Here is a 23,602-nt window from a genome sequence, read left to right as displayed (position 1 = left end):
GCTAGGATCACCTGGTCAGCTTTAAAGGCAGGTTGTTGATTTCAGCCTGGGTCTTCCTAGTCAAAGGACTACATCATGCTTGTTTTAGATCCACAGTGTTGGATCTACTCTAAAATATGGTTCTGGCTTACTTGTTTTGTTGTTGCTATGCTTGCTATGGAGCCTGTCTGACTGTTGAAACAACTCCTTGTTGAATGCGCTGTTTCTCAGAAGCAGGAATGAATGACAAGTAAGCTGCCTGATATTACAGGAGTGCCAAGGAAAGGTCAGACAAATTTAATATATAAAACATAGCATACATAGAAACATGAATGCATGCACAAGTGCACTCATGCACACACACATGGAGGATAGAGATGGGGTAAAGGGAAGGGTTAGCTGCAATGAGGAGGGAAAGAAAAAGAAGAGAGGGAACAGAACAGGATGACAATTTGGGGGAGCAAAAGGGAAAGAGAATTAGATAAGGAAGTCATTACACACACAGTTAAATTCCTTAAGCAAACAGTGTCTCTCACATAGCAGCTAATTTTTCATGGATCTTCAAAGACACCCACACTTTTCAGCAGTGATGTCTGAAGCCTTTTGCTCCTCTTGTTCATTCTTTTTTTTTTTTAACAGCTTCTTCTATTCTCACCAGTGAAATGTAAGACAATCCCCCCTCCAACTGACAAGTAACTATTTTTAAGCGGGGGGGGGGGGAACCTCTCATAGATATAGTAATTCCATTATCAATTCTTATATCCAAAAATATAGTGTGCCAAATAGCTGAAACAGGGAGCGTTAATTATTTATTTTAAAATACTCTGCAAACTATGGTATCTTCACTGACATATTGAGGGAGGAGGGGGGGAGAAGTGATGTCCAGATAAAGTAATGACCTTTTTTTAAAAAAAATCTTGCTTTCAAGGAAACTTAAAATAATATTATCCATTTGGTTGTTACGTTTGTCCAGTTGCTTATTTCTTGGTATTGGAAGAAAATTAATGAGTACCATGTCATGTCTCTAACAGTACCTGAATTTCTCACAATGCTCCAAGGGAGCAATTAACTGATAAAAACCCTATTTGGTATGAAATAACATTGCCCTGCAATACAGGCATTTCAGGAACTAGATTTTAATCTAAAGCAAAGAAAAGTTTTATAACCTCCTCTATTTTTGAAATGGAATATGTTTCCCATAAGAAGTATAAATACTAATTACATTTCCTTTTTCAAACTCTTTCGTTTTGTTTCTGCTTTCAGTATTTCCTACTTACTTTGGCCTTTACTACTGCATTCTTAAATTTTTCGTCTCTTTGGAACTTGTCTCTAGATAGTATCTTTTAATTTTCATCCTTTACAAAGTGTTTTTTACATGGTCCCCTCTTGGTTAGTTGTACTTACCAATGTATGGAGAACATATCTGTCTTTTATCCAGGCTTGAGATAAAGTCGCTCAAATGAAATTGCATCATATACCTGTATAAATAAGCTGATTTATTTAGTCTTAGTGCCTTTCAGGTCCTGCCATTAAGAAAAAGATTTACAGAATAAATAATGTCTTACATATCATGTACTAGCTATGGAAATATGCAGATAGGTACACTCCAATCACAGGGACTGGGTGGTATACATACCAAACTCAGGGAAATAAAGAGACAGCAATCAGTAGATCAATTTATATACTGTTCTGCCTGTTCAGCTATGTGTTAGACAAATCTGGTACAATAATATCAAGCAACAAATAGTCCTTAGAAATTGCTAGATGGGCTAGTTTGAATATAGCTAATGCAACCTGGCTGTTTGTTTCAGTGTCTGAAGGACAGAGAGTATAGGAGGTGGCAGAGAGAGAGAGATGTTCTAGACAGCCCCCTTCCCATTTAGATGATTCCACTCTGTCTTCTGCTTAGTTCAAGGACAATTGTAGCCTAATAGATGACCTATGATAAGGAATAAGTAGAGGGAGCATGAGTTGATAGGAAATCTGTGATGTCTTGGTGGTTCTCACTGATCATGGTATGCCTGGGATCAGACCCAGAGCCAAGATGTTACAATGGTTCCAGTCTCCTTTGGAAGTAAAGATCCATAGTATGGTGCTGGCTGACTAACATTTGAAATGCTTTGAGTGTTAATCTTGTACATTTTTCAGTAACTACCAGAAATCACTGAGAAAACTAATATTGAAGGATTTGGCTGTATACACCAGTGTATAAAATGATGTAGTTTTACTTCTCTGCTAAGGTGGCAGGTATCTGGGGCCAGTCCTGGGATGGATGACAACTAACACAGACTAGATGGAAATATTATATTGTTTGTTGTCCCAATTCAGGTGGCTGCACCTAGCCTGCTTTGGCTGATTTTTAAAAGAGCTAAGCATAGTCAGACCTTGTTAGTACATAGATGGGAAACTAGGACATCCCACAGCCAGGTATCTTTACCTACTATGTGTTAGGAAATCCACCAACCCAGACAGGAAATTGATGATTTTAGGGCTTTTTTAATCACTAAATACCTGCATAGTTTATATCTACAAATAATTATAATAATTATATCTTTAAGAACACTTAAAGATAATTTTTATATAGTCCCTAATCACTGTTTAGAACAGCTTTTCCACCAGAGCGCCTTCCAGATATGTTGGCAAATATCTGTCATTCATACTAATGTTCCCTGCTAACTGTAGCTCAATCCACACATCTTTAAAAGTTTTGCAAAACGTTGGGAAACAATCCAGCTCAAACAAATTATTAGAAAATGGCAACTGTTCTCTGCTTTCCTGTTTTAAGATCCCAGCTTGATAAATCCAACCTGATTACTGCAGATTATTCCCCTTTGCTCTTTCTAAAAAGCGTTTTGATGGTGCGGACTAGCAGCCTATCCGTTCCAGAATCCTGCTTCCCAAAGCAGCAAACCAGATGCCTCTGAGAAAACAAAACCCTGGCCCGAGGGCAGTAGCTGTGTCTTACGCTGTTTTCGCAGAAACTGGCATTCGGTATGATTTGGGTAATTGTTGTTTCCATAATGAAAATAGCTAGTGTCCCATGTTCAAGGAGAAATGTATCTCTGACATTAAAGCACCAGACCACAACAGTCTATGATCCTGGCTTCTTTCCAGTTCTATTCAGAGAACAAACCTACAGCTGCAAAATCCCCTCTGTTGTATAGGTTACGTTGGAAAGATGAACGAGTTAGTGAAATGGGTTCCAAGCAGCATTTTCCCCCCCAACATAGATCTGTTTGGCAAGCACACAACCTTCCAAAGCTGTGCATCAGCTCTCCCCAGAGCTATAGAGAACAATGGGGGGAGAAAATGTTGTATACTTCCAAAAAGGGAAGTTACCTTTTGCTCTTAGCTCTGCATAATACATGTCAGATAGGCTCTTAACTCCATACTTCTGTGTTCTCCTTTCTTAGGGAGCTGTTGTAATGACGATTAAATTATCACGAGACTAGTATCTTGGCACTGAACCCAAATGAAATCAATAGTTAGATTAAAAAATAATCTAACTTTTTTTACATAAAATCTATGTTTCCATATGGCTGCAAAAAAAAAAAAAAACGCACCTAGCAAACCAAGAGAAAAAAAAAATACCTGCATGGAGGTACGTGCAGTTCTGGGTGCTTAATGGCTTGCCCACTGCTACACAAGCTGCACTGACTCCCAGTTTCCTTCCAGGTGCAATTCAAAGTGTTGGTTAACAAATTTAAAGCCCTAAATGGCATGAGGCCAGGTTATTTGTGGGACTGCCTATCCCTGAGGGTATCTGCCCATCCCTCCACATCGGATAGGGTGGATGTGCACCAGGTCCCCTTCCTTAAATGTTGTCATCTGGTGGCACCTTAGAGACATATCTTTTCTGTGGCTGCCCTGACTCTTTGGAACAGCCTCCCCCCTAAGATTCAGAGGGCACCCACCCTTTTGGAGGGCTGTGAAGACTTGGCTGTCCACCCATTCCTTGGAATAGAAGTGAGCTCAGCAAATGTAAGAGCCTGGGCAGTCTGTGTGACATAGCTGTGCTGTGCTTGGGATATGTGGTGTTGAGGGATGGGATGGGCTTGTTTTATTTATTCTGCTTTTATTTAGTATTATTGTGAGCCTCCTAGAATTATCTTGAATAAGATAGGCAGCCATCATCATTATTCTACCAAGCCCTCTTCTTCCCCAAATATGGAAAGTTTCCCCAAATTAGTATTTACTGAATTTGTATTCATTTCTTCTATCTGAAAAGAGTAATCAAGGCGACTTCTAGTAACAACATAAAATAAGAAAACAAAATTAAAAGCACAGAATTAAGAAATGTAGTTAAAATTCAAAGCAATCAAGTTATCAATTAAACATTTCCTTCGTTTTACAACAACAGGAATACTTTCTTTATGTTTTGGAACTTTTTCTGAAGTATGGGACTCCTAAAAGTTGTCTCTTAGTTTGAGTCCCTGGAAGATTGGTTTTTTTTAATGTCATATTTTTTATGGTTTGTATAGAAATATATTATAAGAAGTTTAAAAAATCCTTGTATGATTGTTTTGCATTTGCATTTATAGGGAATTTTATAAATTCCCTATAAATGTAATTATGAAAATCACTGATGTAAAGACAGGAAGAAAGAGGACTGGAGAGCCAAACTGTGACTTCTTAGTTATACTCAGTTTAAGATACTTTTGATCACCACAAAATCAAACCAACTTGTTTCATGAACTGACCAAGATGCAGTGACCCAAAGCTTGGGGCAGGCATCTGAAACTTGGAGGTGCAATTACAGCAAAGGCTAGAAACTATTCAGGCTATAGCAGACAGCCTGATAGGTCTCTTGTGTATTACTTGCTGAAGCCATAATTACATTTTCAGTTAAGTTAAAGTATGCTCAGTGGGACAGAACTGCCTAATTAAGTGTACCATTTCCCCAAATGGAACCATTTCTCATTTTATTTGAAGCTCTGATACTGCCTTACCTATGGAACTGAAATCTCTCATGGATAAAATATTCATGTTACTTTATCATAATTTGTTATATGGATTACCAGACACAAATAGATGTGGGATGGTAGATTCAGTTGTCAACAGAAAGGCAGATTAAATGGAAAGGCCTATGAGTTGACATTCAGAATGACCTTTGAGTCCCTTTTGCCTTTAAAACTTTAAAACCCAAGTTTGGCGCAGAGCTGATAAAAACGTAATCCCTGAATTTGGGAGAGAGACTTACTTTGCAAAGTGGCTTTTTCGCCCCTCCTGACAGCATGAATCAGGAGTACTTCAGGCAAAGCAAAAAGCTTTTATTAAGGGGGCTCAAGTCTTTTTATAGGGTACAGAAACAAATGATACATACATACATACAGTATGTGATGCATCAGAAAGCAACAAATCAAACAATAAAAGATATTAATTAGACATGAGAATTAAACAATAGAAAACATTGATCCTAAGATAACATTCCACAAGTGGCAAATTTATGGGTTACGTCACCTACTTTCCCAGTTGAGTTTGTATCTTTCGTAATACTTACAAGTGTATTCAAGGACTTCCAGAATACGCTTCCTATTGTTTAGTTGCTGAAAAGGCTAGTTATTGCATATCAAAAGAAGAACTGGCTTTGGCTAAAAAGACAACATGATTTCCTGAACTTCAAAAGGAGGGGTGGATGCCATGCTGAAATGCTAATATCACCTTTATTAATAGGCTAATAATGAAACCTAAAATTCCAGCTAACATCCCCACAGTCTGATCCTACTTGCAGAGGATGAAGAGGGCAGTTTTTTTGCTGAATATCCCCTGTGTGTTAGAGGGTTAAAGCTCTTCAACTGTTTCTGGAAAGAGAAATACTATTAGCAATACAATATGTCCACAAAATGTCTCTTGATTGCAGCTGGAAGAAATAAAATGCTTGTATTTTCTCTGAAAATCTCTGTTAAGAAATTTGAGCTTAGCTCTTGTTAAACTTGTTGATCCAAGAACATAAGCAATATTAATGTGCTATTTGCATGGGTAAATAAATTGGGAAGCCCTCATCATAGGATTGGGAATGCTAATTATGCATAATTTAAAATTGTGGGAGGAAATCCTCCATTGGTTCAGGAAATTTAATTGTTATGCTGAATGCAGTGCTACTAGGACTAGGAATTACAAAGGTTGGTGTGGACTAATTGTAAGGCCATGCTGTTCCTTTCAGAGTGTTCCATATTTTAATGGAGGGGACTATGAATAGAAGCTACTAAATGGTGATGAACTACTAAAGAGGACCAAAGCCCTGAAGAACTGCAAGAACATCTTATCCTGAAGATTTGTAGTAGTACAGTAAAAGAAAATTCCCCCCAAAGTCCTGCTATGCTGTCTCATCATTGGGGATGGGTGGGGGAGGCTTGCATCTAGAGTATATACTCCCATCAGGGTCATCCAAGGCATGAAAGTTATCCCAACTGCCCAACTAAAGCAAGCAGACACCTCTGTTGGGCAGCAGCAATACAGGAAGATGCTGGGGGTGGATGATTATCTGATTAACAATGACAAAACGATCATTTCATGGTATGTGGGAAAAGGCAATGGTAAACCATTCGTGTATATTACCAAGAAAACCACATGAACAGAAAGTTATAAAGTAATTGATGATGTAATGCCAAATGATGGGCCTCTCAGGTCAAACGGCATTCAACATGTTACTGAGGAAATGCTGAGGATCTTTTGGAGTATTAATATTTATGATAAAGCTGGATTAAAAGCCTTCAGAATGTCTAGTTGCTGAGGTTGCCATGCTGAAAAAGAAAATCTGAAGCTGCAAAGATAGAACTACTGTGGGAACATGGAACATAAGAAGCATGAACAAAGGAAAGCTCAACACAGTGTAAGATAAAAAGAATCAATTACATATTGACATCTTATGCATCAGCAAATTGTAATGGATTGGATTTGGACACTTTCAGTCAGAAGATCATACTGTTTACTACTTAGGACAAAGAACAAAGAAGGATTGGTATTGTTTTCATAGTCAGGAAGTCTACAGAAAAGACAATACTGAGATACAATGCAGTCAATGGCCAAATAATACCAATTAGATTTTGTGGACAACTCTTTAATATGATATTTACCCAAGTTTATGTTCACCAGCTTGATGAGTTTTATGGTCTACTTCAGTCTGAAATCAAGAGAACATTCAAACAAGTTATGTTGCTTGGAATTGAAGATTGGAATGCCAAAGATGGACATCATCCATCCATCCATTGTGGAGAGATGGGCGGGGACAAGTCCACTAAATAAATAAATAAATAAATAAATAAATAAATAAATAAATAGAAAAAAACATAGTTCAGCCATATGACCTAAGAAACAGAAATGAGAATGGCTCATCAGTTTCTGCCAACCCAATGATTTTTCGGTACCTGCCCTCTGTGATGCTATCCCCCTAAGATCCACCCTTTCTGTAATTTCAGAAGACTTTGAAGATCTGGCTTTGCTCCCACACCTAGGGTAAGGGTGGAGGTTGAGCCCCTGATAGTTACTGGTTTCTTGGTAAGTTGTGATTTTTCTGGATATGTATGCTTGTTTTCTACTTTATTGTTTCCTGTCCTTGGACGTAAACTATCCAGAGTAGTCATCTATGAGTCAAATAGCTTCCAAATCTAATAAATAAGTAGTAACAAATTCTTCTAACAACCAAACAGCGCCTATATACTTGGACATTACCAGATGGAGAACACAGAAATCAATTTGACCTTTTTTATTGGTACAAGGAGGGAGAACTCAATTATCACAACAAAAGACTACAGGGCTGACTGTAGAACAGATCACAGACTGCTCAAGAAAGAAACTAAAGCAGCAGAAGGAAGCCAAACAGTTTCCATGATAACATCATAAGTATATACTCACCATTTTCATCATTTCATCCTTTTTTGCAAACCATGTACAATTAAAGTTCTTGGATGCCTGGCTTAATAATGTGTACAATTTAAGCATTCTAAAATACGGACAGAAAACCTACATACTGTACTTCACATGACTATTCAATATACTTTGTAGTTGTGGGGGCAATTTAATTTGGATCTCCTAGGTTCAAAGGTAATATTTTTAAATATGCTACACTTGTGCTTGCATAGGGTAGGATTTTGCTCTGCATTTAAACTCTCAAGATATTGATTTAAAATATTACTTTGGACCTTAACTTTCTTTCTGGAAAATAATCTGTTGCAATGTAGACTTGCATAAATATTTGCTAGTATGAGTTGGGTTGCTGCTGAAAATATATGTAAATTCACATTATGTAATTTTGTGTTAGAGAGGAAATAGTAGAAGTAACGTACCATGTTGTAAAATTAACTGTTTAAATTCCTTTGACATTAAGAATAAAAAAACCTTTAAGTTTGTTGCAACTAAATATAGATTTATCAAAATAAGGTTTATGAGTTGCTATTGTGAAAGCTTATCATTATCAGTTTATGAATGGATCACTGAACAGTTGGAAGAACCCAATATTTTGTGAAGGAGAAGCCAGAGTTGTTAGTAACATCTCAAAGGGTATGATCACTATGATTAGTTGAGATATTAATTGGAATATATATTTTTATGATATAAATATAATTGTCTATATCAGAAATATAGCAGACCATATTTAACATATTTATCTTATTAAACATAGTCTATAATAATTCATTAATGCTTACCCAATAATTCTGGATTAATATGTCCCAGTTTCCTCTTACCTAAAGATTCAGTAATTGATTCAGTTCTGGTGCAAGGGAACTCTTGTTGAATAGGAATTCCATCTATTTTCCCAGAATTCAAGTTGGTTCTCTCTTGATTTTTTTTCATGTCAAGGTGACTTCCCCCATACAACATATACCATTTTTTCCTTTTGCTTACCAAGCAAAGAACATTGAAGACTGTTGTTAAGATGGAAAAGACAAGTGTAGTTTGAATTACATTCTGCCTTGGCTATAGGGGATCCAAGACTGTCAAGCTGAATCTCTTGCTTCAGATATTTCTATTGACCAGACTTCAACAAAACATTCATATCCTAGTATACCACAACACAGCTGGATCACATAGAATATACCTTCTTCTTATTCCAAGAAAGCTATGGAGATCCTGGGGAAGAAAATTGAAGCTTAATCTAAAAAAGACAGAGGAGCTTATGATCAGTTAAGCAGGATGAGAATTGGAGTTCAACCTGTATGGGCTGGACTGGCACTTCTCTTAAATACAAGTTTGTAGTTTGTTGTAATGTAGCTATTACCATGAATGTCCAGACTTTGACTATGACTGACATTCTCATTTTAGGCTAGAGCTTATTCCTGGAAAATGCCTGTATAGGCATGGTGATTGCAACTGATTTGCTGCACCACTTCTTTGCATATGGTTTCCTTTTGAAGAGAGTTCATACAAAGCATTGTTTTGTTGAAACAATTGGACTGATTTTCTGGGTTTGTTTTGAGACCCAATCCAACATACAAATACAAATACAGTGGTACCTCTAGTTACGAATGCCCCTACTTACGAATTTTTCGAGATACGACCAGCTCCGGCCCCAAAAATTTACCTCAACTTGCGAACTCACCTCGACTCATGAACCGGATCCGCGGCCATTTTCCGCCCGTTCCACGTGGTCCGCGGCCATTTTTCTGCCCCTGACACGTGGTCCGCGGCCATTTTTCCATCCTGCCGCGTGGTCCGCGGCCGTTTTTCCGCCCCTGACGCATGGTCCGCGGACGCCGGAACGGATTAACGGTAATTACATTGAACCTTATGGGAAAATTTGCCTCGTGTTGCGACCAATTCGAGTTGCAACCAGAGTCACGGAATGGATTAAATTCGTAACTCGAGGTTCCACTGTACAAAATACTTTAATGACCAAGTATAAAATATATACAAGGAATTTGTCTTCGGTGACGAACAGCAAGATCAATGGTGTGTTTGGATAGCAATAGAAAAATAATAAACAATAACACTACACAGTAAAATAACTTTTCAAAGGGAGAAGCCACTGTCCAGCATGTAGTCATGTTGTGTTTAACAGAGCAATGGCACAAGGGAAAAAACTATTCCGATATCTAGATGTTTTAACATATGGTGCTCTGTAGCGCCGTCCTGAAGGAAAAAGTTGGAACAGTTTATATCCAGGATGGGAAGAGTCCACAGATATCCTCTCTGCCCTCCTTTTGACCCGCACAGTATACAGTTCTTCTATAGAAGGCAGGTGGGTTGCAATTATCCTTTCTGCAGACTTAACTATCCGTTGGAGTCTGAGTCTGTCCTGTTTGGTTGCAGAATCAAACCAGACAGTTATAGAGGTATGCTGTATAGGCCATTACCAGCTAACATGCTGGTAATGGCCTTTTATAGGTTGCATGTTTTGTTTTGTTTTTATAATCTCCCATATCAGCCTTAGCTAGTTGCCCCAGCACCACAAGAAATGGGTTCAGATGAAAAAAAAAAATGAGGGGAATGTTTCATGGTGTCTGTGCTTGCTCTGACTGATGTAGGGATTGTTTTTGGGAAAACAGTAGTTTTCCAACCCAGATAATATCTGTCAGGTGTTCTCAGTTCCACCTTTTTGGTCAAAGAATTGCATATCTGAGTGACCTGTTCTAATAAAATGAAAGATATATAAACTTAATTTCTCAGTCATTAATTAATTGAAGAGCAATTTTGAATATTGAAATCCAAGTAAGTGGTTGGGAAATCAATCAAGAAAAATGTCCTAAAATTGGTCCTGACATTTTCAGCTTCAGAATGTGTGTGGTATTTGGGATTGGTCACCTTCCATGAAGTGTTTATTTTTATTACTTTCAATCCTGTAAGCAGCCCAGTTTCATTGGGTGACTGGGCACTCTACCAAATAAATAAATAAGCTTTCCCTGTAAATTATGTTTATTTACAACCAGGAGCTGTTGGAAATTAGTGCAGTTTCTGCAGATGGGGAGGCTAAATTTTGCACAGAGATTTAGAATAACCAAACCAATCTGGCACTACCTCTTTATATTCCCAAGCATTCACATCTATATCTCTCCTTTACAGCTCAACTGAGGGATTTGGCGTGGCAGAGAAGATTACGCTGCTCACTTTTATTTCAGCAGTTATTCTTATGGCTATCCTGGGGAATCTGCTGGTGATGGTTGCTGTATGCAGGGACAGGCAACTGAGGTGAGTCTTTGCATATGTTAACATCAATCTCTTTGCTTCAAAGAGGTTCAAAGTGAAAGAGAAAGATGAAAAATAACACTGAACATCAACAATATGGTAAAGAACATTCTTTCTGCTTCCACTTATTCCTGGCTATTAGTGTCATATCAAACTTATGACGCTTGCACTATGTTTGAGATTGGAATTTATGTAGTTGGTGTATATATATCTAGTATTTACATTTCTATTTTTAAATGATTTTATTGAATATTTTTATCAGTAATAAAAGCTAATAGAAAATGAAATTAAAGAGAGAAAGAGAAAAGACAAAGACAAAGACGAAAAGATATTTAAAGAAGTGACTTCTGATCTTACAGAAGGTACCAGCAAACTTGATTTCTCTCCTCCCCCTTTGAAATTACATTGCATATATCATTTCTTCCCATATTCCACCCCATTTCAACTCTCAGATCCAAAAATCAGTGACAGTTCTGTCTAGGTTCATGAAAAAGTCCATTAAGGGTTTCCAGTATTTTATAAAAGTACTTATTATCTTTATACCTGATCAAACAACTCAACTTTATTTTCTTTGCTCTTATGTAGTATTCTGACATTGTTAATCCTTAATTTGACATTGAAATATTGTTCTCCAATATGGATATTCTCCATCCATATCTTCTTTTGCCCATCCTAAAAATGCTTTTGAGGCTTCAGCAGCCCTCTCCTTACTATTTTCACCAAGTTGTTCTGTAAATGCTCCTTTCTCTTGTAAATCCAATAGTAGTCCATCATCCGTGTAATCCATTTAATGTTTGTATCTCTCCTCTGTTTGTTATCTCTTTTTTGTTTTCCAAAATTTCTGTCTTGTTTTCCAAAATTTCCACCTTGACTTCACTTTGAATTAATTACCTTTCTATTCAGTTGTCCTGCACATTCACATAGGCAATTATTGAAGCTGTTATTGTAGCTATAACATTCTTTCCCAATTCCTCAAAGATCTTTTGAAATGTCTCAAGTGTGAAGCCGTTTTTCTCATTTCTATAGGTTCCACTACTTTAGAAAAGTAACAGGTTTCACTACTTTAGAAAAGTGACAGCCATTTCATCAGATAGAAAAACCAAAGTAAAAGGGAGATCTCCTCTTCCCCCTCTTCCCCCCCCCTCCTCTTCTTTTTCACCTTTCTCTAGTCCTTAAGTCTTTCATCCCTTCTGGCATTCCATAATTCTATTGTCACATAGTTTGTCTCAGATTGCTTTTCTCTCTTTGTTTTGCAAAGTCCACCAGTTGTCTTTCCACTAGAACTCTACAGTCTGTGTTCCAATGAAGGTACTATTCTATTAGTTATTTTAAAAACACTTTAGTAAAAATCCTGATATTACAAATTTAACTTGTCCCTTAATCCAGTTTAAATTTTCTTAGGTTAAATTCTTGTTAAGCTTTTTGCCATTGATCTTAAATCCTTTAAATTGCTATTTTACTCTTTTCTTTAATCTGGAATGAAGTGTCACTCACTGGAAGTTTTTTTTTTTTTTAAACTGCTGTTCCAAAGATCTCTTTTAGCTTTGAAGTAATTGTAATTCAAATGTGCTTAAGAAAGTGGGGTTTTAGTGAGCCCAGTGTTCTTACAGGCTTCGCTGTAGATGTGACCTTCATGTTTTTTCCTGTGGCTCCCGACACTTGGACTTATGAGTTGACTGCAACCCTATGGTCTCCTTGCGAGGAGCAGCCTCTTCTCTGGAGAGTTTCCATTGGTGCAGGCCTGTCACCTGGCCATCAGTCTCCACCTCAATGTCTTCTCCTCTTCCTCAGAAATGTCTTAGTCCACCATTGTCCTCACCCGGAAATCTAGTATTTACCTTTCTAGATCTTATCAACATTGTTATACAGAATTCATAGAATGTCAAAATAACAAAGGCTTATAGAATTGCACTGAAACAGGTCTTCATTTTTATCATTCTTCTTACCATTCTATTGGTGAATTGACAAGATATGGGTTAGTGGTGATTCACTGATTAGTTTCCATTTTCAATTTTTTTTTAACTGTTTAATAACTGTAAAAGGGGGGATGTGATTGATGTATAAGTGTGCTGTACAGTGGTGTAATACTATTCTTAAGATGAAATCCTTTAGTAAAGATTCTATGATCTCATCTGGGTTAGGGTGTTCACTTTGAGTTCTACTGTATGTATAAGGATTTTCCCAGCATACACAGAATTAAGAGAAAATTATGAAGGCTTTAAAGATGCGGATAATACATTCAGGGTAGATTTCAGACATTTAAAAACAGGGAAAAGAAAGTAATTGGAAGAGCTTAATTCCTGAGTCTTTAACATCCATGTAAGTCAGTGTTCTGAGCAACACTTGCCTTGGTACCTACCAGGTTCCATGCCCCATTTAATTTGATTATGTTTTAGATACTTTTATTTAAAAATAATTTAGAGAGAAGCTAGGGTCTCATTGATACCTGCCAGGAAATAGGTATTTTGTGATAGTTCCCAGAACTTTAAATCCTTCAGATAAGATAAGCATTTTAGAAAGGGTTTAAAAGAAAGATTTCTTAAAGCTTGAAAACCAACCATTGTTTGTTGAAACACAGATTTTCTTTTTTTTTCAAACCTTGTTTCCAAGCTTAATAAAGCATTATAATAGACAATTATATCCATTATTTATCAGTAATATATGTGTTCAGTTTTTGTTTTTATTTTGCTTCTATTCTGCCCCACATATCTTCATAGCAAAAAGTTTTGTTTCACTTGAATAAATTGTGCAATCTATATGCTTTGCTTGCTGTTTTTGACCTCAAGTATTTGAAGAACATGCTGTTTATTAAAGCTATTTAATATATAACCAGTGTGTAAGGCATTTTAAAATATGAAACAAGATAAATATTAGTCAGCAATGTAGAATAAATTGTAAAACAATGATGACAGTTCTTCAGACAAGTACAGATTGAATGGGGATATCTCTTTATACTCTTTACACACACAGAGACACAAGCAAATTTAACAACAAACAATTATTTCTATGTAGATATGTTATTTCTGTTTAGTATTTTTATTTAATTAAGTTGGCAATTTAATAACCTTTTCTTTCTTGGAAAGTTACATCCAAAGCAAACAGTGCTCTTAGAACTGAATTACGTAGCTGCTATGGAGGAAAAACTTGTATCAGATTTTCTTCTTGTTTTGTGTAGTATAGTCTAACATTCGAAGCCTCCAAGGCAGCAGTTAATATTATAGTAAAGAAATGAGTAGTCCATTGTGTACTGATGTAGAAGGAAAGCTTTATTACATATTTCAAAAGCAGAAATGCCTCAGTGGTAAGGGAACTTAGGAGAAACTCTTACCATTTCTTTTCCTGGTTTCTAGCAGATCAGACTGCAAAACAGGTTCTCAATTCGTAGCTCTGACAGTTGCTGAGAAAACAACAAAGAAAGTTCTTTGTTGAGATATCATTCTCTTCTTGGCATGAACCTATACATCTTTTGATGCCAGCTAAAGCTTCTGAGTCTGCAAACTTCACTTTATCTTGCAGTTTAAATACATGCATTCTAAAGAACCTGCAATATATTGATTGTAATGCTTGGCAAATATTGAAATGAAAACTTTCTCAGAGCCAGAAAACAGTGGGAGTTTTATGCCCCAGTTTTAGAAAATGCTGTATTCATAAATGCTTTTTAAAAAATCAAATAAAATAGGGTGCTCCAAAATGTATGAAATCAAGTTACTATCAGAATATTATTAATAAAAAATACATCATTTTTATGGATAAATTATAGCTTTACATAATGTATTTGCTGACCATGGTTGCTAATGAATATTGTTTTAATGTTTTAAAAATGGAAAAAGCACCTAAAACGAACTTGTTAAAATTGAAAAACTACTAAAATAGAAATCAGTTCTGTATGGATGATTAGGGTAATATGTATATCAACAGATTAGATAATTTTCACATGCAGGAGAATGAATTCCTTTTGGAGCAACTTCTCTGAATAAACAAATATTGGCCATAGGACTATATATACTCAAAACAGGCCTTTGATTAATATAGAAAGAAAACAGTAAATGGGTGGACATTTTTAAATTCAGAAATTGATCCTGCTAACTATTGCCTAATGCTTGTGAATCAATACTTGTATATCTCATTTTACAGGAAAATCAAGACCAATTATTTCATAGTCTCTCTCGCCTTTGCTGACTTGCTAGTATCTGTTTTGGTGATGCCGTTTGGAGCTATTGAGCTGGTTCAGGATAACTGGGTTTATGGAAGGATGTTCTGTTTGGTTCGTACCTCCCTCGACGTCCTCCTCACTACTGCATCAATTCTTCATCTGTGCTGTATCTCATTAGACAGGTAGGAGCAAAGAAATGTGTATTCTGTTGTTCTGTTTGTTTGTTACAATCCATACATTCCAGTGAAAAGAAACTTAAAAGAAGGCTATAGAGAACTGTTCTATATGCAATGCTTGTTCTGTGCTAAGAATCAGCTCTGCCTGTCTTCATTAGTAGGTGTTAATTCTGCATAAGGAGTGAAAGCTGTGAGCAGCATACCCCACAGTTGGCTGGCGGGGGGGGGGGGGGAGATTTTGTTTTCCTTTTTTGTTTTTGGGGAAAGCTTGAGAGTATTAATCATTGCAAAAGCTCAAGGTACCTGGTATAACCTTAAAATCTCCAAATGTCGAAAACATCATACTGATTTTTCTTAGGGTTTTATGTGTGTGTTTCCTTTTTGGCCTCTTAAAACCTCCGGATGTCCAAAACATGAAAAAGGCCAAAATGTTTGCTGTTGTTTATTACAAGTAACATCATGAGGTGCCAACCCTCAATGGCCACAGGCAGGTAGCACCTTTTCCAACTAGCAAATGCTATTAAAAACATACGCTTTCATGAGCTGTAGCTCTTCTCCTACAAATTTCTTAGAGCTGCCATTGCTTAATGCAAAAAAGTATTGTCTTAATTTTAGGATCTTATAACTATGTAAAAAATTGTGCTTTTTATGTTGTTTCATGTATCACTGTCACACAGGGGTGGCCGTTGACCGCAATAAAAGCATAGCTTAGATGACCTTCTAAACATTATACTGTATGCTGCGGGCCTATCAGTATTCTTCCCATATAGCACTAAGTCACATTACTGCAATAAATGGAAGAGTTCCAAATGAGAGAAAAAAATGGTGAAGGCAGCACTACCAAGAGAGGAAGATATTTCCCATTCTTTCTTCAGGAATACCCAGACTGCCTATCAGTTCCCAACAGGCCCCATTTCTTTTCCACGTCTGCTTGGCAGACTATAGGAAGCAGAACTAGAAGGAACAACATTCTTCAGCAAAGAATGTGTTTCCTTCTCCAAGGACTAACTTCAAGCAGTCTTTGCATATCAAAGGCTGCTAAATGAGAAGGTGACAGGTACAATAGCCTTCAGTACAGAGAAATCATTTTTATGAAAAGGAAGACATACAAGCTTTGATCCTACCGCAAGTGCTGAATTTTGATTAACAATGGAAAAGTGATCCATTACTCAGCTGGGGTTAGGCTCAGGAATCTAAATGGCTCCTTCCAACTCTATGCTTCTATGATTTTACTGTGGCAGGAAATTTGCATTAGATACTTCACCTGGGTACATATACAGTGTGACATGCCTGCAGGCTTGTCACTGACAGTAACCACCCCATTCCCCAAAGTAGAATTAGAAGTTTGTGACTGATTTTAAGACTAAATTTAAAATTTTAACAGGATCTCCTTGCTTTCCTTCTCTCTTTCACCTCTGCCTCGCTGCCCTAGGCAAATGTTACTTGTGAAAATAGTCTGTTATAATAACTCTGTGGCTTGTTTCTGAGTAAGAGCTGACAAGCCATTTTAACTAATTGTCAAACCTTTCTTAAGCACTGAACTATGTAATTGAAATTCACAGTACCAGTTTGCCAAAAACAGTGATTTATTCCTCCAAAACTGTAATTGGATACTGAAGAACGTCTGCTGCTTCATTGGGACTTATCTGTGTGTCAAGGGCTTTCTGTTATGGGTTTCATGCTTCCTTTCCTTGGGTTTCTTTTCGGTGCTGACTTCCATTTGAAAGGCCATCCCTGTTTTCAGCAAATGTCTTCTAATTCTGAAAACAGTCTCAAAAGGAATGCTAAAATTCAGCATAAGGAACCAATTTTCTAATATTTCACTATGGCTAAAATATTACTGAAATACAGATTTTGATGATGGAGATACAGATATGGATATATAGATCCTTTTCCTACCATTAGAGAGCTACTCTACTAATAAATTTGTCAATTGATGGTTCCCATAGAGGTAAATATCTCATTTTTGTGAAAACCTTCCATTTGAGGCAAAGTAACCCTGTTAACGAAGTCACAAGAGATTCATGTACATTTAAGACATTGTAGGAGGAGAGCCATGTTAATCTATGGTGACAACAAATCAGGATGAGTCTTGTAGCAGCTTTTCCAACTAACACATTTTATTTAAAAGTACATTTAAAAGTAGCACAGAGTTAAAAGAGGAAGAATGTAATTCTTTTCTGCCAGGTGATATTTCCTGATTTTCAGTGTTCCCCCTGAACCTGATTTTTCCTCTTCTGGGGAAAGCTTCTAAGGTTTCTCCCAAGGAAGAATCTTCAGAGATCCAGTTCCTGGTCCCCTGCATCACATTTCCCTGAATCAGTAGTGGAAAGGGGGAATTTGCAGAATGAAAAGTGGTGATGGAGAGGAATACATCTGCATCCCCATATTCTGATTCTTTGGCCTGAAAATGCAAAAATATGAGTTGATCTTTGGAATTGCACCAATTTGTTCAGCAATGACAGGAAGCAGCTGTGGCAGTGATAAATGACAATTTGGTACATGGTAGTAGCTAATATTTTTTATGAGACTTTTATGTATGATGCTAGAATTTCTGGGATACAAAAATAAGAGTTGCATCAGAATTCTTGTATTTGGCATAATATGGATAAATACTGCTGCACCCTCCCCTCCAATGACAATAGAACAGAAATAATATTGTTCTTGAAATATTATAGACAAGCACATAAAAGAAGCACATGTATCTAGTTATTTTCTTTGAGTATTTGGGGATGTGATTTAATCTGATAACACCTTTATTAATTCAGTAAATGCTCCTTGCTGTTGACACATTGATAGTAATATATGTATGTGATTACATTTCAATATATAAAACACAGGAAGGATGCTTTGCATATTAAACCCCAAGTCCATTTGTCCACATGGAATAACAGCCTCATGAGAACCAGGGCTAGAGTCATTACTTCATTAAGCTATGTGATTAACTTATTAATGGCTTGTCTCCTAAATTAGAGAGAGCTTCATTTCATCAGTGCTGGCCATCTGGGTTCTCATGCATCTATTGACCGGAACTGACCTCTGGTTTCTTTAACAGGCAGAAGCTTCTGTTGCTCTCAGCCAGTGGAAGAGACCTAATGGCTGATTTTAGGCTACCTGGGATCTATTTTATAGGACAGTAAATGAAGGAACAATATAATGGGTCAAAGTCTCTGCACCCAGTCTCTTGTTATACTTTCTGGCTTTGTGGATTGGCACTAGTAAGGCATATTGGCCATGGATGCCCCAAACCTTTGAATATATTAATCTGTGAATATATACCATAATGACATTTTTTAACCAAGTTGCCTACTGTTCATGCCTTTATTGCTAACATGTTGTGTTGTTCTATTTAGTGCTTTTTATTTTCTGTAAGCTACCTTGGGAACGCTATTTTGAAGGGCAGCATACACTTTTTAATAATAAATAAGATATTAGGAGTGTCAGTTTTCCTGCATATCAATCACATGTTGATAGAAATCAGTTATAGGACAGCTCTGTAAGGAAAAAAAAAAACTAATGAAAATGTGGCCTAGTTCTTTCAGTTGCAAATTTACTTAGCAGGAAATACATTAGTCTGCATTTTTGCTCTGTCAAAACTCAAGAGCTTAGTCCTGAAACTCTGTGTGAAGTCCACAAAAAAAGGAGAAGCAGTAAATGATGGCAAGGCAGCCTTTTTCTGCCCAGAAGAGTTTGATTCATGGATGCATCTAAGGCACAGTTCATTACTGGCAATGCTGTAGACCTCACAGAAATATTCTGCCTAAGAACAGGATGTGAGTGTGTGTCACATGGACTGTCCCAGGAGTTGCTTATCAGAAGCCCTGCTGCTCTTTGCCTATTTTCCCTTGCAAGTGTTGTTTCCTTACTTTATTTTCTTTGGAGCCTTTCTGTTTTGTTTTTGGGATTGTGTAATGTGAGATGCAGTCATTCTTTCTTAGTTTCATCAGCCTGGTTGGTTAGTAAAGAGTCAGGGGAAAAGGATTCACTTGGGACAATGAAGTCTGGACTTTGACCCTGAGAGGCATTTTGTGACCAAATCGAGTAGCTGAACTCTCAGACTAAGAATTTGGGGGCATCTCTAAACAGACTTTTCTAGCTATTTTCAATTCTGCATCGTATGTTTGTGATGGGAAAGATGAGAGCACTGCAGTCAGCCTTGCACAACCTGGGAGGACTCTTTGTAAAGAATAAATGCCTTTTGCTCTCCTTCTACCCAATCTTGCATGTTCATTTAATCCCTGGTAATGTCTGAAAGACATTTAGCAATTTAGGTGGGCAAGGGAGATAATGACTAAGCTTAGAAACAGTTGCTCATGTTTGAGAAGCATTGACATTAGCTTAAGAACGTAAAGCAATTCTATAGCACAGCCCTGGAAAATTCTAAGAGAAGAATTGTGTATTATTTAATGAAAGAACATCAATAGTTTCATGCTTCTGTATTATAAGATCAGTTTAAGATTTTATTGACATCTAGTTCCCCTCTCTGGGAAATACGATGTTAGAAAAAATAGGCTTTTCTTCTGATCTACATAAAGATGCCCTTATATTCGTATGACTGTCATTGTATGATTGAAAGGCTCAGCAGCCTTCTGCAAAGACACACATTTTTTCCCCTCTGGTAATAAATCTTTTTGAATGTGTAGAAATCCAAAACAAACATTGTGTCTATAGATATGCAGCTGTGCTATATTGAGCTATATTTCCTTCACATGTACTTTGCCTTGGAATTACTTATGGGTAAATATGTATATGAGTAGTCACTATTTAGAAGGTATCTGTCTAGGTCCTCTATGATCCATCTGTGATCAAGGGAGAGATCTTCAGATGCCTATCTGGATCCGTTCTGGTTAGGGTTCAGGCCCGTCAAGATACAGAAACAACATTGGTCATTCTGGTGAATAATCTTTGTCAAGATATAGATGAGAAGAGTGCATGCCCCTGTCTTATTAGACTTCCCAGAGGTGTTTCATGCCATTGACCATGATGTCCTTCTAGACCACCTGCAAGAGTTCAAAGTTGGAGATGCCATGTTCCACTCCTCTGAGTGGGCAGGTCCAGCTGGTACTTATGGGAGGGACATTCAAGTCTATGGATACTCCAGTGTGGGATACACAGGACACAAGGCTTTCTCCTATATTACTTAACATTTACATGAAACCTTTGGGAGAGGTCATGCATTGGTTTGGGATGAGATGTTAATCAATATACTGATGATACCCAGTTGTACCTGGCATACTGGGCTGCTGTGGAGATGCCATAGAAACCTTAAACCAGTGCCTTGAGGTTGTTAGGATCTGGATGGGGCAAAACAAATTCAGACTAAACCCTACCATGACAGACCTGTTATTTATCCATAAGCATCTGGAAACCTGACAACATTACTTCTAACAGTTACTCTGGAGAAAGTCTCATTTCCCCCAAAGCAGACATTTGTGATGGGTGTCCTCCTGGATTTTAGACTCCTGCTGAAACAGCAGGTGGGAACCATGACCATGGAGGCCTTTGCCCAGTTCTGGGTGGTGTGCTGTGTCTTATACAAAGGAGGAACGTGCCTTTCGTAGTTGGGCTTCCATACTAGTTAGAAACTATTGTATTCCAGAAAACAGTAGTCAGATAAAATATTCAACAGTTTCTGAATAAGAGGAATGAAAGTTAAGAATTTATACCTGGCCAGATCTCAAATCCTTCATGTAGTGCTGCCTTCTCAAAAGAAGAAATTTGTATTTCCTCTTATCTCTAGCCCTCATAGTGGCAGTGGTTTATATACTCTACATTTCCTGCTTTCCCATGCACTGAATCACTGGGAATCAGACAGCGTATAAATTTAATAAATAATAATGCCTGTAAGTCCCTCATGTTAGGTTGGAATCTTTCAGCAACTATTTGAGCTCTGATGGTAATATTTTGAAGGAATTCTAAATACTGAGCAAACATTTCTTATGAGAAAGTAATTGTCAAATTAGAAATAGAGTAGATGGAATTCAAGTAGTCTCTGTAAATACCTTTACAGAGTCTCTAATGTGGGTTCCATTCCAGACAAGCCTGCTGAATTCCTATACAGATTAAAACAAACCAAGAGGCTTTTGAGAAGCTGGAATTAAAACAGATAAAAGTTGGAGTTAATTAATTCTCAGTCCCCAACTACAAATGAACTTATTTCTCTTCCTAAGGTATTTTGGTTGTTCAGATGTAATGAAAGAGAGTTGCTGCAAAAAGGAAGTGAAAGGAACAGGATTGAGATTGAGGGGGAATAAATGAATCCTTGTAATTGGGACAAGAAATGCAGTAAGTTGCTTTTGAAACACCTCAGTCCTGCTCAGTCCAACAGTGTTTTACTAAACTTTTTTTTTTTGAAATCTATGAAAAACAATAATTAATTCTGCTATTGTCACTGGCGGCTTCCCAAAATACTTTAGTGGAAGCCTTTGGCAAAACATTTGTATGTAAATGATTAGATTTTCTTAACTCATACCTGCCAACACATCAGGATCAGAAATAGGGTTGTAATTTAAACACATTATGCAATCCATGATGTGCAAAGTTACACTCATTGATTTTTGCTCCTCCCTCAAGCATATATTTTGTCTCTTAAGCCGTAAAGAAGTAGATCCAACAAAGCAAGACATTAGTAACTGAGTCTGCCACTCTGGGAGCAATTTCCTCAATGCCCAAACCAAGAAATACATCTAAATAATACAATTTGGGATAAGTAAAGCCTTTATCAACTTAAGTAGATTTTGGAAATAAAATATTGTTTAGAATAAGAATAGAGTTTAATTTCAGCTGTGAAGTAAAATACTCTTTTGGATAAGCAAGGCCCCTTATTTATTATTATTTATTTAACTTTATTATAGCTGTCCACTCCCATAGACTCTTATTTGAGCTCTTAAGCAGTTTCTGAAGATAATAAACACGTCGTTTGAATAAGGAAAGAGCTTGCCTAAAGCACTTCGGCAGTTTTTAAAAATAAAATGCAAGATTTGATAATGAAATCTCTTATTTACTTGAGTGACTGTGTCAGGCACTCACAAAGTTTCTTCTGCAACCATCAAAAGCACACTGCATCTTTAAGTATCTCATGACCTGTAGATTTATTAGGTTAATTGTGTGTATGTCTGTGAATACACCTATTTATATTCTCTTTCAGTCAATATACTCTGTATGTAAGCACTACTAGTAAAAACCATACACATAGGTATGGAGTAAAGAAGAACTTCAGACACGTTGTGCCAAAACCAATAATAAGCATAGTACTCAGTCCTTTACAAGGGTGGGAGATGTGGATCAAGGTCTGCAATATTTATGTCATGCATAAAGTGTGTGTACTACATGCTCAAGCCAATCACAAAAAACATGCACGTGAACTGCATCTGGAACCCTCAGATATTCTGCTCTGATATGGTAGGAGAGTAACCCTCAGAAACATCAAGGAGACATCTGAGCCTCCCTCACATTCATCCATCCCACCCCTAAGCTGTAAACTCTCCCATAGTTAAATTCCAAGCTGGGTGCCCCAAAAGTAACCTTAGTACATAGGGTCTGTGTGGCAGCAGCTGGCAAGCAAGGCATGTCTACTTCTCTTTCCATCTGGCTGGCTTTTCCCTTGCAGAAGGAGCAGCCCAACGTTGCCATTTCATTCAGCCAACCAGCCCTAATCAATTATCTCCCAGCTCCTGCCAGAGATCTGCAACCAGCTGCTATTCTGCTCTACATTACACACAAAATTTGCAATATGTGCCCAGCCTACTGGGGAATGCTTGCTCTTTTGATCTACTACAGATGATCTCTTTGCTGAAAGCAAGGCTTCCTGGGGCAGGGCTTTCAGGGGAAATAATGCCTTTCTCAAGTATGACCATTCCAACTATTCCAGGATGCTTGGGAGTGGTGCTAGCTTGGTTTAGATCCTGCTTTGCCAGAGTGTTTTTATGCACTACATTGTCAAGATCTATTTCCTAATCAGTTACCACCAGCTCAGATTACATCTCTGTATATGTCAAGTTAGAAATGTTGTTCCTGTGAGTTCCTGTTTGACTGTGCTGGCTATTTTATTACATATTAGAGATCTTCACAAACTTGTTTTGCTTTGTATCTCTTCGATGGCATCAGCAAACTTGGCCAGCTTACTGCTCACTCCTAGCTCTTAATTCAGTATGTGGAAATTATTGCCACAATA

The 23,602-nt window shown here is 37.3% G+C and overlaps 1 protein-coding gene across 10 annotated transcripts in view; it reads left to right on the top strand.

The window, feature by feature from the left end:
• HTR4 (5-hydroxytryptamine receptor 4) overlaps positions 1-23,602 on the top strand; it is a 239,355-nt gene that overhangs the window by 103,673 nt on the left and 112,080 nt on the right. For all 10 annotated transcript variants that reach the window (XM_088133628.1, XM_088133626.1, XM_088133630.1 and 7 more), the window contains 2 exons: positions 10,978-11,103; positions 15,235-15,435. In XM_088133628.1, the coding sequence (XP_087989754.1) occupies positions 10,978-11,103; positions 15,235-15,435 (327 nt within the window). The remainder of the gene's footprint in view (positions 1-10,977; positions 11,104-15,234; positions 15,436-23,602) is intronic.

The sequence above is a fragment of the Python bivittatus genome, unplaced genomic scaffold (genome assembly GCF_059951505.1).
Source record: "Python bivittatus isolate LINGU-HERP-01145 unplaced genomic scaffold, Pbiv_v1 ctg000080_np1212, whole genome shotgun sequence".
Lineage (NCBI taxonomy): Eukaryota > Metazoa > Chordata > Lepidosauria > Squamata > Pythonidae > Python > Python bivittatus.
The sequence above is the reverse complement of the archived record's forward strand: the minus strand, read 5'-3'. Positions and strand labels throughout refer to the sequence as shown.